This window comes from Genypterus blacodes, unplaced genomic scaffold (assembly GCF_046128005.1).
Source record: "Genypterus blacodes isolate CSIRO-AG114 ecotype Tasmania unplaced genomic scaffold, CSIRO-AGI_Gbla_v1 ptg000158l_1, whole genome shotgun sequence".
Lineage (NCBI taxonomy): Eukaryota > Metazoa > Chordata > Actinopteri > Ophidiiformes > Ophidiidae > Genypterus > Genypterus blacodes.
Window position 1 is genome coordinate 1,155,867 of NW_027466959.1, and position 17,611 is coordinate 1,173,477.

Sequence of the window (17,611 nt, forward strand, 5' to 3'; positions counted from 1 at the left end):
CAGGGGCCCGGCTGATTTGTCACATCCCTGTTCCCTCCCACTGCCGAGCAGCTCAGCAGATTGGGGATATTGTTGAGTTGTGGCGTGTTGTGTGTGTGTGTGTGGGGGGGGGGAGAGGGGGGCTGCTGTGGGGGTGGCTTGTCTGGAGCTGAAGACTCTGGGGTGCATCGCAAAGCATTTTAAGGCTGTGCTCTGCTCCTCGTTACCGTCTCGTTTTGTGACAGTAACTCTTGTTTTACGGCGCGGGATCACGTCCGCTCGCATGTTGGGAGCTGTTAAGTGTGTAGTTTGTCATGTAGCATTGTTTGCAAATAATCATACAGTTTGGTTTACGGCTCCGTGTTTGTGTTGAGAGATTGAAATGATCTTCTTACAAGATGTGGAGGTGCAGGAGAAGATGAAGTCCCAGTAAATGTGGGACTGAGAGCAATAATTCATTCCTAAAAAACAGAGCAAGATGTTTTCTCTGCACTTGAGATTCATCCATGGAGACTTTTTATTCTGTTTTAACATGAAAATGGGGATTGCAAAATGTTTAGTTTGCAGATTTGGGAGCGGTTTTGTTTGGAATCATTGAAAGTTGTGTGGACTTGAAGAACTAAATGAATCTGCTGTGACGGTAAAAGAATGAATGAGGGCTTTCAAAGTTCATTTTTAAAAGGAATTGAGGGACGCTTCACATCCTAAAACCCAAAAAAGTTGTTTCCTTTAATACAGCAGCATCGGTCGAGATGTTTGAGGGCTTTCATTCGAGGGCATACCTCCACCAAGCCTCCCCATTCCTCTAATTTGGCTGTGTTGCTCATCAGATTACACCTCTTGGTCTCCGTGTGTTTTGGGTCAGATCCCCATCGCCACTGCTGCTAAAGCTCTGCCTCTAATTTGGCCCAAATCATCCGAATGTTGTGCTTTGAGACGTAACAGCAAACGCCTGAGACGACAACGCGGCCTCGATGTGCCACAATAGTTCTGAAGGAGTTTCCATGAATTCACTTTTTTCTTTGTTTTGTTGAATATGATGACTTTAAAAAGACAAACAAATGGAACAAAAGCAAGCTGTGACAAGCTGTCTGCAATTATAAAAAACTGTCGATGAACAGAAATCCACTATGATTGCAGAAACACACACACACACACACACACACACATTTCTGTCCCTTTGTCCTTTCTGAAGTTCTTTTCAAGGTTTGTTTCTTTTCAATCCTGCAGAATCCATTTCATTTTCATGGATACTTTTCTGTCTGATGTAATGCAGCAGTCATAAAATCAGAGCTTGAATATTTAACTCAATCTAAGTGTGATGTTGCATCAGGGAGGCACGTTTCTTCTTCTTCTTCTTCATCTTCTTCTAACTGCGCCCAAATACAAAATCAACAAATATTTGGCTCAGGCTCCCCCGACCGTCAAATCGCTGGAAATGGCGTCTTGTGCATGCAGAGCGCGAGGATCCGTCCTTCTCTGGAGGGACGGAGTCGGCCTCCTCCTCAGATATGATTGTAGAGCGAGCAGCAGCGTCACGTGACAGCGGAAGGTGGAAGGAGTGAGAGAGTGGCAGTGGAATGACAGCCAGAGTGGGAACAGGGGACTTGGCTATTCATCTGATACTAATCCCATGCATGATTCCTTCCCTCTGTTTCTCCACTTTCCCCTCTCTGCCTCTCCGTCCTTCTCTCACTCCATCTTTGTCTTTGTGTGCTCGTGTAAGATTTGCTTTCACTCGGGTTTTTACCCTCCTCATTGCATTATTTGCATCTGTTTGTGTAGCAATCCATCATTCTGCATCCTAAATGCCTCCCTCTCCTCCTTCCTCTCCGTCTCTACTCCCACAGCGCACTCTCTCTCTCTCTCCCTCTCCCCATCCCTCTCTCTCTCTCTGTTTTCGTCCCTCTAAGATGGCTGACTTTGTTTTAATAAAAAAGCTAGAAACATCAGGGGGAGACGGAGACCTGCCAGGTGTGTGTTTGTGTAATTGATGGAGGACACGAGGTGTGATGTTTCAGCAAACAAGCAGAATTTTACAGCCCTGGGATTGGGATAGAGACGGAGAGACAGATGTATGGACGGACAAGTGAGGAGAGGAAGTGGCAGTGCAGTGGCATTTCTGTTTTTGGAAGAAGGCAGTCGCCGCTGACAGCTCTCATTTGGCGAATGGATAGGCATGCTGTCTGAGACAAGCCAGGGGGGATCTTTCTTTTTAGATGGAACACACACACACACACACACACACACACACACACACACACACTGAGCTCGAAAGTTTTCATGCAATCCACTTTTCTGGACAGACAATCTTCCCACCTCCAAAAAGCCAAATGATGCTTTCTGGATTAACGGATCTGTGCGGCTCAGAGTGACGCAGGTTTCATCATCTGCTTACATCAACCACTCACTGTCTGTGGAGAGTGTGTGAGATGTGTTGTGACTAATACTAAGATTCAACGCACTACAGCCAATAAGAGTGCAGGACTCCATTCCAGGATGAAGATGTCTCGTCCTGTCTTATTTCATATCGCTCCTCATGATGCATGGAGACCAAACAGACTCAGCATCTTCACTCAGGCCAGCTCAGAGTGCTGAACCACAAAAATTGCAAAAGCTGAGTTTATCAGAGAGACAGTGAGAGAGGAGAGAGCATTTGACACACACTGGCAGTGTGTATGTGTGTGTGCGCGTGTGTGTGTGTGATAGAGAGAGAGCGAGCGTCTCAGATGGACAGATGTCTCCACTCTGCGTCCCACAGATGGGCTTTGTGATGCCACACTGTCCTTGTCCAGGATTCAGAGGATGCTTGGACACACAACCGAGCTAAACCCAACTGGAGCCATTTCCATTTGTTTTTTTTTTAGAGCGGGGAAGATGAAATATAAAAAACAAGCATGAGGACAAGGATATGTGATACACATCTCCATTTGCATTTCTGTGTTTGTGTGTGTGTGTGTGTGTGTGTGCGCTCCTGCATGTGTGTGTGCGTGTGTGTGTGTGTGTACAGTATGTGTGTGGCAGTATCAGAAGAGGGAAGTGTTCTAACATGACAGTGTGGCTTCTCATCCTTCAGCTGTTTCCTGCTGAGACCCCTGCAGCAAACCTGCAATTATACCATTACAAAGATCACACACACATACACACACACACACACACACACACACACACACACACACACACACACACACACACACACACACACACACACACACACATGCAGGCACAGTTGGCATGAGAAAAGACCATAATTCCTTCTATGCCTGCACATAATGCTAGAAAACCAAAACTGTCTGTGGGGCACAGAGGGGTGTGTGTGTGTGTGTGTGTGTGTGTGTGTGTGTGTGTGTGTGTGTGTGTGTGTGTGTGTGTGTGTGTGTGTGTGTGTGTGTGTGTGTGTGTGTGTGTGTGTGTGTGTGTGTGTTTGCGCTAGGACCTGCTGTGCCTTACATAAGCCATGCTGAGGGCCAACATGTCTCCAATCTGTCTCTCTGCAGAGAGGTGTGGGGGTGAAGACACAATCACGACCACACAGGTGGAACCAAGGTCACAGGAAGGGCGAGCTGAAGGATCAATGCTCCTCAGTGTTTACCTCTGACATTTGACCCTGAGACATCTCTTTGTTCACACAGCTCTCAGTCGGGTCATGACACTCACAGCCCTTGGTTCGAGCTCTTGGTTGATAAAACATGTAGATTTGAACAGGTTAGTTGTTGTCATGTGTAGTGGAGGTGACCAGTGATGAGTGCAGCCACAGACACACTGCTCTGTACAACTGTACCACTGTACATGAGAGTAAAGAAAGGGCTAAGTTACACAAGAAGGGAGGATGGAGCAAGGTGGTGTTAGAACAATGTAGTACATTACATTACATTACATTACATTACGATCATTTGGCAGACGCTTTTATCCAAAGCGACTTACATTACATTACATTACCACCCTTCGCGGAGGGGGGAGCAGTTGAGGGTTCGGTGCCTTGCCCAGGGGCACCTCGGCAGGGACTCGAACCGGCGACCCTCCAGTTCACAAGCGAAAGCTCTACCCACTGAGCTACTGCCTCCCTCAGTACACACACACACACACACGCTGACAGTGAGAAGGGCGCTGCAGGCGAGTCTCTGTCAAGTCTCTAATCCTCCTTAGTGTTAGGTTTAGATACACTGAGCCAACCAGCGTTGTCTTCCTCTGTCCTTTTGTGCACTCACTCACTTTTGCTCTCACTCCCTCCCTCCCTCCCTCACTTTTGCTCTCACTCACTCACTCACTCACTCACTCACTCAAACACTCATCTATTCCTCCATCTCTCCGATCTCCCTTATCAGTGCCCGTATCCGTATTGCTTCTTCTGTGTGATTTACTTTCTGTCCTACATTTGCAAAAGTCAGTTGCTCTCACTCCCTCACTCACTCACTCACTCACTCACTCACTCACTCACTCACTCACTTGCATTTGCACTCACTCACTCACTCACTCACTCACATTTGCTCACACTCACTCACTCACTCACTCACTCACTCACTCACATTTACCCACACTCACTCACTCACTCACTCACTCACTCACTCACTCACTCACATTTGCTCACACTCACTCACTCACTCACTCACTCACTCACTCACTCACTCACATTTGCTCACACTCACTCACTCACTCACTCACTCACATTTGCTCTCACTCACTCACTCACTCACTCACTCACTCACTTTTGCTCTCACTCACTCACTCACTCACTCATCTATTCCTCCATCTCTCCGTTCTCCCTTATCAGTAGCCGTGTCTGTATTTCTTCTTCTGTGCGATTTACTTTCTCTCCTACATTTGCTAAAGTCATCATTGCCTCAAAGTGCAGTCTAATGCCTCTTTAATCTGTGGCAGGACCCTTGTTGCACCTGTTGTTGTGGTTAGCTCACCCACCAGCTCATTAGACTGTCTGATGCTAATGAGATTGCCCATAATTGTGACCCACTCTGCCCCCACCCGCTCATTTCTTCATCCTTTCACCCTCCAGTTTTCCCCCATAGCACAGACTTTCAGGAAATTACAGCCCTCTGTCTCTTTCAGGTCCTTTCTTCTGCCTCTCTCCTAATAAATGAGTTTAATGTGGGTGTAATAAATAAAAAGAATCATGACCTTTCTGCAAAACATGAAAAATGAATTCCTTGAAAACAAACAGCTCTTTCACTTCCATTGCTGGGGCCAATATGACAAAGTTTTCTCTTTCACGGATCGTAGAGAGAAATGTTTCCAGGGACCCAGCAGCTCTGGTGCTTGTAGTTTAGGCAACAGAAGCTCGTTCCATTCAATGTCAAGTAGCATAAGAGAGGCTGAGGAACACAAGAGTGTATGAATCATTTGTTGTATTTCGGCTGTGTGAGGTCAGAGTTTTTATAATAACTTTATAACCTATAAATCTCTCAGAAGTTTTGTAATTATTTATTTGGGTTTGTAAAAAAAATCACCCTATAGTTACAGAATAATATGTACATATAACTACTCAAAGGAAATCAATAGTCCACCTGATAAAGACCGATCACATCTAAGAATTACTTAAATGGATCCTGAATAGACTTTTGTTAATCAATACATTTTTCCAAATGGACAATTTCTTCAAACCCTCATTTAAATGCAAGTATCAGTACAAGTAATGTTGATAATTACGTCTGATCTCAGGACCGAATCCCTGTTCTCCTTATCTGGATTCTGATTGGACACAGGTCATAATTAATTGTCTGAGCTGTCCCCGCCCACATTCCAGGTTCAGTTACCCAGATGAGGACCTTCACTATTAATTTGGTTCCTCACTGTCTGTTAGTTTGTAGCCTAACAAACACGATGCTGAAAGTCAGACAGGAAGAGAGCGAGTCCCGCAGGTGGAGCTTCTCTTTGTCCACATCTCTAGTTTGGGTCACGTGTCTGCATTTCAATACAAGGTGCCAAAGATTCCCCACACATTAACAATGCCTGTCAAAATCCCAACTGGCTCCATCCAGTCATCTCACACGGCACTCCAGACTGAAATTCATCCTGTAAGCAAATTCAATATTGTGCCGTCAAATTAGACGCCTCAATAGTTTCCAGAGTAAGTACTCAGTATTTAATCTAAATCCTGTTTGATTCCACTTGGAGACATGAAAAGAGAGGAGAGGATGAAAAAAGATGGGATAAATGCCGCCTATACTCTATTCAAAGTATCGTGCAGAAGGAACACGACGACCTCACGCTCACAAATGACAAAAGAATATTCAAAACAGACACGCTACTATAATTTACTGACGATACTGAAGCCTCATCTTCCTCTGAAAGCCTTGGGCATGTGGCTGTGTACGCCTTTACACTCTTATCATTCAGTGTTCTGTCTTAGTTTGTCTTTGCACGCTCGTCACGAATGTGCAAAGTTATGTGGACGGCTCATCTGTGTGCTCATCTGGTGTTCAGAGAGCACAAAGGAGTCAGAAATGCTTTCCGCTGTGGGGCAGGAGGGAGACGTCCTCGCTGAGACGCCGGTGTCCTCGCCGAGACGCCGGTGTCCTCGCCGAGACGCCGGTGTCCTCGCCGAGACGCCGGTGTCCTCGCCGAGACGCCGGTGTCCTCACTGAGACTGAGACTTTGATTTGAATGGATTATTGGATGGATAATTTTTGCCTTTCTGGTTGCATTTGTGCACAACCTTTTTTTTTCTTTTTTACTTTTTTACTGTTATCTGTGAAATAAGGTGACCATTTAAGTAGTCATCAGTACATAAATGAGTTCAAAACATGATTTAAACCAGAAATAATGTTGGAAGAGCCCTAACAATTGACATACTAACATACTATGTCGTTAAAATATAAAAATGTGTTGTTTTTTAGGCCTTCCTGCCATAATCACCCAGTTCATTTACTCCAGTGTGTCTTCCTCTTTGCTGGACCTGTAGCAGCCTCACTCCCTAAAGTCCAAGAATATTAATGAGGATCACATCATTTTCCAATTTGTGTGCATGAGCAGAATAAAATTGCCTGTTTGCAGCTATAAATGATTTTGTTATTTGTGACAAAACTTAAAACTTGTGTGTGTGTGCAGAGTTTTATCCGGCTGTCCCGACCCAGGCTGAGGTTAAGGGTCATTCAGTCATGAGAAGGTCTGAATTAAATCTGCTAGAGGTGATCACGTTTGGGTGTTTTCACTGTGCCTCTGATAGCAAAACACACACACACACACACACCATACACACACACACATATTTAGCTCCTTTTTTTCTCCATTCTTTTTTCACATACACAAACCAAAGCGCCTCCTTCACTCTTTATCTCCTCTTGTTTCCCCTGATCACTCCTTGTTTTAATGTGTGTGCATGCTGTTTTTTGGCTTCATCTTCTTCTTCATCATCCCGACATTGCGGCAAACTCCAAACTCCTCGTCGGTTGCCATTCAGTCAATTTGGTTTTTAAGATATCTCTCTAAATATCTCTCTAACACACGGAGGGCGAGCTGCTCTCCTCTCCTTGCAGCGCCGAGTTTTACCTGATAACAAGGAGACGAGGAGAGCGGAGTGGAAATGGAGAAGAGGGAGGAGAGACAGCAGAAGGAGAAGAAAAGAAATGGACAATGTGATATGTGTGAAATAGATTAATATGCGAGAGAAAGAGGAGAAAAAGAAAAAGACATTCAGTGACTTGGGGACACCATGACTCCAGTGATTTCAGTCGGCCTCTGAAACACACACACACACACACACACACACACACACACACACACACACACACACACACACACACACACACACACACACACACACACACACACACACACACACACGCTCCAACACCTAAAAGCCTTCACGTTGCTGTTTATGCTTTATCCTTATATGTATAATTGCATTTTAGATTAAACGTTCAATTTCACTTCACTTCATTTCCTTATGGAAGAGTTGAAACCAGTGTACGTGTGTATGTGTATGTGTGTGTGTGTGTGTGTGTGTGTGGGATGGCTCTTTGTGCTGCAGGGACACATGAAATGAGAGTAACAGTTTGAATGCTGTTGTTTTTCTCCCAGTGTGCAGCCTAAAGATGAGCCTGGGGATTGCAGGATGGCAACATAAACATCTGTTTTCTGCCTTTGTAAGACCCATAACAAACACCGATCCTGCACAGGAACACAATCTTTAATACGCTTCCTGCTTTGTCCGATTCTGCTCTTTGAATACTCTAAACACAAACCTCTTATACAATTATAATCCGTTACCTGAGTCAGGATTGTGCATTATAACGGCGGGGAACTGATTCATGAAATTACCTTCAGTTAGTCGGTTGGTCTCATTTGTATGTGCGCCTATGGCTGCATGGAGACGTCTCCCTGCTGAGGGGGACAAGACGGAGGGGATTCTCTTATATACGCCACATTTAATGGTGTTACACGTTTACATACGACCAAAAAAAGTGTATTCCCAGATTTCTGACTGTAGTTTTGAAGCTGATAAAGGAGAAATGATCAGTTTAACATTGGATTTATGGGCATTAAAGGCATCATGACGGTTGTTTGTATGTTTTTAAATGGAACCTTGGTGATTGGTCAAGAGGCGAGGCTTTATATTTCAGCCTGACGAAGCTCCAACAAAGTCTGCCCTGGATCAGGATTAGCTCAGACTCTAAGTTAACACGTCAGCTTTGTGATCGGACTTGGTCAGGGTGAGTCTAGAATCCAGTTAGTGGTCCGGTTGACAATGTCAGGCTGTGGAATGACAAACACCCACAACAATTTTCAGAGTATTTCAAACTCAAACTGTGTCTTTGGTTGTCCCTCAGAGAACAGTTGAGCTGTGAGAGAAAGCAAACAGAGAGAAAAGTAGAAACTGGTGACACACACTGCCCTTTCCATTTTCTCCAGCTATCATCGGTTCTACATCAGTTGTTGCGTCCTCCTGGAGTTGTCAAGCTCTCGGTGACACACAGCACCTGCTAAAAGGCTTTCACGGACCTAATAGCCATGTGTGCAGGGACGGGGTGCGGCTTGGCACTGTTTCGTTTCACAGCGAATCAGTTATTCATGCGATGAAAGTTAAAGAGGAACAAGAGGAGAAGGAAGAGAGTCGCTGCAGATATTCTTTGATTGTCAGCTTATGGATTGTCTCTCTCTCTCTAGCTGGACAATTCAGAAAGTTATTGATGGATATGAATGCAATTTTGTGGAGCGGTGGGAGTTTGAGTAAGGAACAAATGTTGGCGCGGGATGTAAACTACAGTATCGAAGAATTCACCTCTTCCTCCACCTGAAGGCACCTCGTCTTCTTCATGCATGTACTGTAGCTGCTGAAGCTCTTTGCCCTCCGCTCCTCTCCTTTGCTTCATTCACACTTAGAGACTTGAGAGCATCACAAGGGCTCGTTCCATTTTAATTGAGGCGTCTGTGGCGACGCAGACATGAATATTCCATCTCACATGGCTGTGGCCGCTCTAAACGTAAGATTTGCCTGTTAATTATTGAAATTGTGTTCAGCCCTGGATCATTCCTCCAAAGTGTTTAAGCTCTGCTATTCAGGAAGTGATCACGCATACTCATTTCCCATCATGCATTGCCCCGTATGCCTCACTCTGACAGTTCTACCTTTCTTTCTTTCTTTCTCTGTCTGATTTCAGGCATGTCTTTTTGTCTCCCCATCTGTTTCTGAAGTCCCCTAGCATGACAGCATCTTTGTCTAACACACACACACACACACACACACACACACACACACACACACACACACACCGGAAATTATTCTAAAAAAAAATCCTCATCTAATGTTCCACTGAGTATAGACACATTGGGCAGCGGCCTCAGCGATAAAAGTTGGCGTTTCGAGTGACTGCACTCGGCAAATTAAAAAAATCTGGTAGCACAGTGGCGGCCGGCGTTGCCTGCGGTTGCACACGCGCGTGCGGCGAGCTGTGTGTCACGGAGGAAGATGGATCGGAGTACAGATTGTAAGTGACATGTTAATTTCTTCTCCGTCACTCAAAGGAAAGGGACACGTGCCCCAGCCATCAAAGCTCCCCCGCGCTTCTCTTTCTTCTCTTTTCACATTTCTCCCATTTTCCTCCCTTGTCTTCCTCGGTGGACCATTTCAAGGTTGAATGTGTTATCATGGAAATGTTTAAGGTAGCTTTCTGCCCCTCCGCCGCCGCTGCCGCCGCCGTCTTGTGCATTGAAATGACACGGTTTGATTTATCCCCTTTGCCCGCCGCTGTATCACCGCTCCTCTGTAGCTCCCCTGGGTAGCTTCTCATCGTAAAGGTCAACCTACATGTTGACACATTAAAGGGAAGAAAGCCGACAGCTGCTGGTGTAGGACAGTGAGACGAGGAAGAGGCCGTGTTTACACTCTTAGATCTCTGACTTGTGCTCCAGTCGTCTTCATTGTGATTCAGCACTTGTGGTGACAGAAGGTCCTTAAGACTAAATATCAATTAGCGATGCAGTACATGACATCATCATTATCTAAGGGAACTTTTAACCACTTAAGGAAAACATTCTACTTAAACACCGTCCATGTTCTTCTTCAATGAGCTCCATTGAGGAAATATGTGGAGCAGAAGACGGGCGGCGAGCTTCTCTGACAGTCATGTTGCATGTAATAGATCAAGAGACCCACAGTGGTGTAGCTTCAGTAGGAATGTTGATTCGTAGCGAAGATTGTTCTGTCTTGAAACTGAAACTAAAGTTAACAGAAAAGTGTCATAAGAGGGACGGAACACCACAAAGTTTCCTTCAGGTGTTTTGTTCTGCTGGGTCGCTGTTTTGGTAAAGTTAACAAACAAATCTCTCTCTCTCTCTCTCTCTCTCTCTCTCTCTCTCTCTCTCTCTCTCTCTCTCTCTGTGTGTTCGTGTGTAGGCAGCCCTGGTACTACGGCTGGGGCTTCAACCTGCCTCGGGGTCAGGCTCTCTTGGACAAGTGGAACCAGATCCCTGACGCCACGGACATCCTGGTCACACACTGCCCCCCACTGGGTGAGATGCACATTACAGCAAACACACACACAAACATGGTATGCATGTTTTAACAGCGTGTTCACACACACACACACACCAGGCTACACACACACAGGCACACACCAGGATACATGTACAGTGTAGATGTACTGTACATTTATTTCATACATGTTATTACTACATGCATGTGAGGACAATTGTTTTTAATAACACAGACAAACATCCCTCACTCAAACACACACACACACACACAAACACACAATAGGTGGATGTATATTATTTTTTATTATTATTGTTATTATCATAATATGGTTCTCTGCAATGCACGGTTCTGATTGGTTGCTGAGCTATTATCTATTACATCTCTACCTACATTAGCTACAAACAAGCGTTGCCACAACAAACTATTGTAGCATTGTCTTCATGTCGTTATCTGATGAAAAGACGTCTCAGGTTTATATCAAAACGTCAACAACATCCCAACAGACATCCCGTTTACTATTTCACAATTGAACTCCAACGTAAATGCCACACAGGCTGATGCCATGTTGCCATTGTTAACTTAGCACAGCAGCCGCTAGCCTAGCACAGGCTAACACAGCTTTCTCTGTGAAAGCTTCTAATTAATAATACATTCACTTAAAATTGATGTGTGTAATATTTATGAAATTATCTGACAGCTATGAGGTCAGTGTGTGTGTGTGTGTGTGTGTGTGTGTGTGTGTGTGTGTGAAAACAATCTTCATTCAAATACCAGTAATATTAGAAATACTTATATTAATTCATTAATTCCACCTGTGCTGATGTGCCGTGATAAAGAGTTGCGACATTCCCTCAGTGTGTGTGTGTGTGTGTGTGTGTGTGTGTGTGTGTGAACTGACACCATCCTGCCACACACTTAAGTTCATCAGCTGTAGTGAACCACCACAGTTAATAAATACCTCCATTTTCAAAATAATATGGGAATAGTTTACATAGTTTATGTCGACAAAAGACTCTGCAAACCTGGCAACCCAGGACTGATCCCCTGAAGTCTGGAGCCAGGTTCAAAAGTAAAGATAATATACAGAAGACTAAAACTGGACAAGGAGAGTTCTGGCCACAGGAGGATCAGAGGAGGATCAGAGCAGGATCAGAGCAGGATCCAGCTCGCCTTCCATGCAAAGGTAACACATGTTTTGAAGATTGGTCATTTTGTAGAATAATATTTCCCTGTTGCTTTTGCACTAAGTGATGATTGTAACTTCTCTCTGTCTGTCTCTATTTTATGTGATTCCAGTGAGCCGCGAAGTGAAGAAGAGGAGGGAAAGACCAAGAGAATTGTTTGTGTGTGTGTGTGTGTGTGTGTGTGTGTGTGTGTGTGTGTGTGTGTGTGTGTGTGGTGGAGTGGATATTTAACGGGTTGTGAAGTTTATTGTTTGTCCTGTACACTTCTCATTTTGTACATTTATGTTTTAGAAATTAAAAAAAGCTTCACTAAAAAGCTAATAGGTTGTGTTTCTAGATGTAATTTTGGTTTCATTTCTGTTTGTTGTTGTTGTTCTTCTAATGTCTCTAAAGTCTTTAAATCATCCAGAAATACAGTAAATAATCCCACACACACCCTCACACACCCTGTTATAGCCACGGGATGGAACAAACCCCAACATGGCAAACAGCCGTACATATCTTCAACCGTCCACACACACATTCTCTCTTTCATTCTCACACATTAGTATCGGGAAGATTTTGAATAAATACAAGGCAACACACACAAACACACAATGACAATAATGGACGCGCGCTCGCTCAGTCAGTTACATACACACACACACACGCGCACACACACGCGCACACACTTTCACAGCTCATCTCCTGCTGCAGCTGTGGTGCTCAGACGAGTGTGTGTGATTGATTTCTGTGTCTGTGTCTCGGCTGCGAACACGGGCAGTTATTTTCCATTCAGCTTAGCCAAGTGTCTCCAGCTATCTGCTCGTAAGCCACCGGCATATGGACCAGCTACAGCGGGCTACTAATGCATGAGACACACACACACGCACACACACACACACACACACACACACACAGGCAGACACTGAATGGCATGAAAAAGCAAAGACAAAGTGTGTTTCTCTACATCGCCATAAACTAGGAGAGACTTTCCATCGTGATATTGTTTATCATTTCAAAATAAGAGGGGAATTGAAGGCAAACATGTAAAAGTAGAGGAGTGGAAGGGGGGGAAAGAAAAAAGAGTCCAAGCAAGATGTCATTTCGCACTGCGGCAAAAGTGCCCATCTTTTATGGGGTGTGATAAAGCGGCAGATCGGAACGGAAGAGGAAAAATATGGCCTGTTTATCTGGCTGTGAGGAGGAAGTTAACGGGAGAGACAAAGGGAAAGAGAAAGGGAGGAGGGAGGAAGAGGCTGGGAGATGGATATGGAGAAAGAGGAGGAGGAGGAGGAGGAAGACAGGCTCCGTGCCCAAAGCAGCAGCTGCTTTGAAACGCGCGGCACATGAGAGTAAATATCTCCAGACACAAAAACTCGCAAAGTTCTCACTTCACTTCAACCATCCTACACGCCGTTCACACTGTAAACTAAGCTTATATACTCAAAGTGTGTTTATGTGTTTATACTTTAAGAGCGCAAAGAAGTCAGACTTTATCACTTCACTGGCTGATTCAGTGCCAGGACTGAATATGGTCCGACTACTAGAAGGTCCATAAACTCTGCACCCAGTCGGTCTGTGTGTTAGGGAACAACGACTGGTTGATCTGTTGACGTCTGATGCTCATTGATCAGGCAGGAATATTGATTTTGTTTACTGATAACAATGAAACAGACACGAGAGTCAAACTAAAACGGCAGGAAGGATGGGAGAGGATGAAGCTTGAGACACTTCCTCCGACTCTCTCTTCCTCTTCTATCACCATCAAGTCAAATCTCCTTTTGTTTTACTCCGTCTTCATTTGATTATTTCTCCTTTTGTTCAGCACATTCTGCTTTTCTTTCCTTTGTAATGACTTCCTCTCCCTCTCCCCCTCTCCCGCTCTCTCTCTCTCTATCTCTCAGCACACAGCAGGCAGTGAAGGTGGAGACACAGGCTCTTCTGTCATTTTGTTTCTCCAACTTCATACTTTTATTGACTCAGCATCAGGAGCAAACCCCCCTTGTGGAACAGCCACTAAATCATATACACTCCCTGCTTCATCCTTGTCACACACACTGCCTCTCTGTGTGTGTGTGTGGCTGTGATTGATATTTATTTTCTGTGGCTGTTTTCTGCAGAGTGTCTTTTTTGTGCTGAGATGTGTAGTTTGCCATCAGAGCCGCAGCCTGAAATGCAGGGCGGCGTCCTGTAATGTGATGGATCATTTTTTGAAGGGAGAAGTAATCCATCACCCCAGAGTGTAGAGGAAGACAAACACGGACACCATGCCAGCATTTTCACACGCTAACTACAAATCATGCTCACCGTACATGAGTGCTGGCTGTTTTTTTATGAAGTAGAAATTCATTTATTACTTTCAACAAGCTACTGGTTTTAATAAATATTCTCAAATTATGAAAATCGATTTTTGCGACAATGAACATATTGGTCACCTACCTGTCTGCTTTATAATGACGCCTTACATTCTACATTCACATCCATCTGGATAATCACCTGGTTTATTTATCTTTGGTCATTTGGTGATTAAATTCATTTGGTGCATCAGAAATCCACCGTTTAATTATCTGTGTACATTTCATGCAATACAGATATTTGTATTACTTCACAGTATTCACACATATGAGCATTGGGACTTTGTTACATACTTGCACTGTAGTAGAAATTAAATTAACATTTCAGATGTTATAAACGTTCAACTAGAGGAAAGATGTACTGATCATATAAATGACTTAACGCAATAATAACTAAAATGCTGTATATTGCGCAACCTGTGCCAGATTGCAGGGGGCTCACACCATGGATGGGCTTTGGCATTCCCAGACAAATACACACACACACACACACACACACACACACACCACAGCAGGAACAGGCTTTCTGACCTCTGGGACTCTGTGTGCAGGTTTCCTGGACTGGGTCCCTAAGAAGATGCAGCGTGTGGGGTGCATGGAGCTTCTGAACACAGTGCAGAGGAGAGTCCAGCCCAAGTTCCATGTGTTTGGACACATTCATGAAGGTATGGAGTCAATTTAGTTCATCTAGTTTTCCTTAAGACTATTTTATTAAATTCACCAAAGCCAATTGAAATGTTATCATGTAACTCCAGTGAGAGGAGTGAGATGTAAGATGTCTCATGTATATTAGAAGATATCTGTGGGGCTGCGTCTCATCCTCGATGCTGAGGGCAGAGAGGACCTCTCCCTGGACTCTGGCTTGGTTTTTTGAGGTTATGGGGTCAGGGGCTCTGGGCCCCCGCAGCAGAGATCCCTCATCACTGAGAACCAGATTAGAAACTAGATCAGATTCACACGGGGGGGAAGAATTAAACTTGTTTTATTCATCGAGAACTTGAAAGGGGCACACAATTGAAAAGGAGAAATCAGACATAAAGAGATGGTGGAAGGGACAAATAAATCACTTTAAATCACAGATAACTAATTAAATTGTAGTCTTGAAGGATAATCTTGAAGACTTATACTTCATACCTGATCCCATAAGCCTCACATCTGGGCTCTGATATGGTGCTTTCACATAAACACAACTTTAACCATCGACTGTAACCATTTTGTCCCCTGTCTCCACTCCACAGGTTACGGCATGATGACCGACGGCACCACAACATTCATCAACGCCTCAGCCTGCACGGTCAACTTCCTGCCGATGAACGCGCCCATCGTGTTCGACCTGCCCAACCCCAGGAACACATGACGAGACCAAGCGCGCCCCTAAAACCACTCCCACCGATCAAGAGAGAGTCGGTAGGTGAGGTGAGGTGGATCGGCAGATCGGGCCAATTTCTGTAAATACTCGACGCAGCCAATCAATGCGTGAGCTCCTGGGTTTAATGTGACACACACACGATACGTGAACACCTGAAGAGCCTGATTCTGGACTGCTCTGACAGACGGACGGATGCCGCCAGGTCATCTCTACATCTCTTATTTCACGTTGCACCATTTCTTCTTGTCAACACAGAGACAAGAGACAAACAGACAAACTGGAAGAACATAAATATCTCTGTTTCCTCTTTTACTGCACTGACAATCTGATCCGGCTCTCACAGTGACAATAAAGACACTACAGCGTCCTCATTCGCCTCCGTAAGCTACAAGGAAGCGGGAGGATTGACTTTTACAGTGGAAAAGCTTGAGGCCTCAGACGAGATACTGTACAGCCACCAAACTGGCACTGGCTCAGGGGGGGAATCACGCACAATCTTTCTCCTGTTCCACCAATTTGCAGTCTTTTTCCTGTTTCCCTTGCCACTTTGTCTGCCCTCCCTCAGCCCAGACTACGGTGGAGTGTGTTCTCTCTCCTGTATGTGTGTTTGTGTGTTTGTGTGTTTGTGTGTGTGTGTGAGAGAGATCAAAGCAGGCGTATGGAGGGCAGTGAGAGGTCTTCTGGCACGAGCTGAGAGCCTCTGAGTGTCAGACATGTTGACACGGCTCCCCTGGGCCTTGTTACAGCTCCACTAGGCCTCCTAAGTCGCTGAGGAGAGCACAGGAGCTCACACACACAGCACTTCACCCTTTTCCCTCTCCGTCTCTCCTTCAATGTAGCTCCTCTTTACTCCTTTTTGCCGTGTTGGCATTTTTTCTGACCTACCCTCTAACTCCCCTTTACTCCCAACATGGACCAGTCAGCCTGATGATGGACAGGAGAGCTGCAGAGTTGCAATGCAAAGGTGCTATAGACTAATGGTACACATGAAGGGTGGTGGTGGTTGTTTGTAGGATTCTCCCTAAGTGCAGGGGAGCGATGCATTATGGGAAGGGACTTTATACCCTTTTGCAATCAGAGAAAAGCTCTAACTACGTGTTCTGTAAATGCTCTATCTATGTAAATCTCCGTCAATGTAAAGAAAAAAAAAGAACTTGAAGTTTTTCTGCGATTTTATGCTTTTCAGAAAACTGTTGTTGAATATTTGTGTCCCAGACTGGGTGTGGTTGTTTAGATTTCATTTGCTCTGTTTCTCAGTAATGTAAATGCTTATCATGTGAAGCTGCTTGGCCCCATTTAGTGAGTTTAACTATTTCCTGTCCCTAAGCACTTCTGTTACAAAAAAAAAAAAGAAGCTCTTCTTTTTTCGTTTGCTCTATTTCCTAGCCTTTCTAAATAAGGACATAGTCTTTGGTTTGCTCTAAATGTGTTTGGCATAATAGGAGCACATCCCCCTTTGATCTGGTTGCTCTGGCACATTGTATGATGTCACTGTATGAGCTGCAGTTTACTCTCTCTCCTCTCTTCTTCTTCTGCACATCAGTGGTCGTTGTGTCAGCTGTCGGTGTCATAATGATCCTAAAATGGGGCGAAAGATAAAATAGCAGAATTCCTTATGAAGAAACTGAAGTGTGTAAATGATGGAGGAGATGTAAACACTTTTACAAGTTTGCACGTTGACATCTTTCTGTCTTTCCATACTTTATTCTTTGAAGATGTTTTTACAAGGCAATCAAATTCAGCTACTTTTGGCGGTTGAACTCAAATGTTGTGTCCTGAGCTACGGGTTACAGAATCTACGTTTACACGCACA

At 44.6% G+C, this 17,611-nt stretch overlaps 1 protein-coding gene across 3 annotated transcripts in view; it reads left to right on the forward strand.

Annotated features, from left to right (window-relative positions):
• mpped1 (metallophosphoesterase domain containing 1) overlaps positions 1–15,786 on the forward strand; it is a 45,836-nt gene extending 30,050 nt beyond the window's left edge. For all 3 annotated transcript variants that reach the window (XM_076167492.1, XM_076167493.1, XM_076167494.1), the window contains 3 exons: positions 10,829–10,944; positions 14,981–15,094; positions 15,668–15,786. In XM_076167492.1, the coding sequence (XP_076023607.1) occupies positions 10,829–10,944; positions 14,981–15,094; positions 15,668–15,786 (349 nt within the window). The remainder of the gene's footprint in view (positions 1–10,828; positions 10,945–14,980; positions 15,095–15,667) is intronic.
• The last annotated feature ends 1,825 nt before the right edge of the window (positions 15,787–17,611 follow it).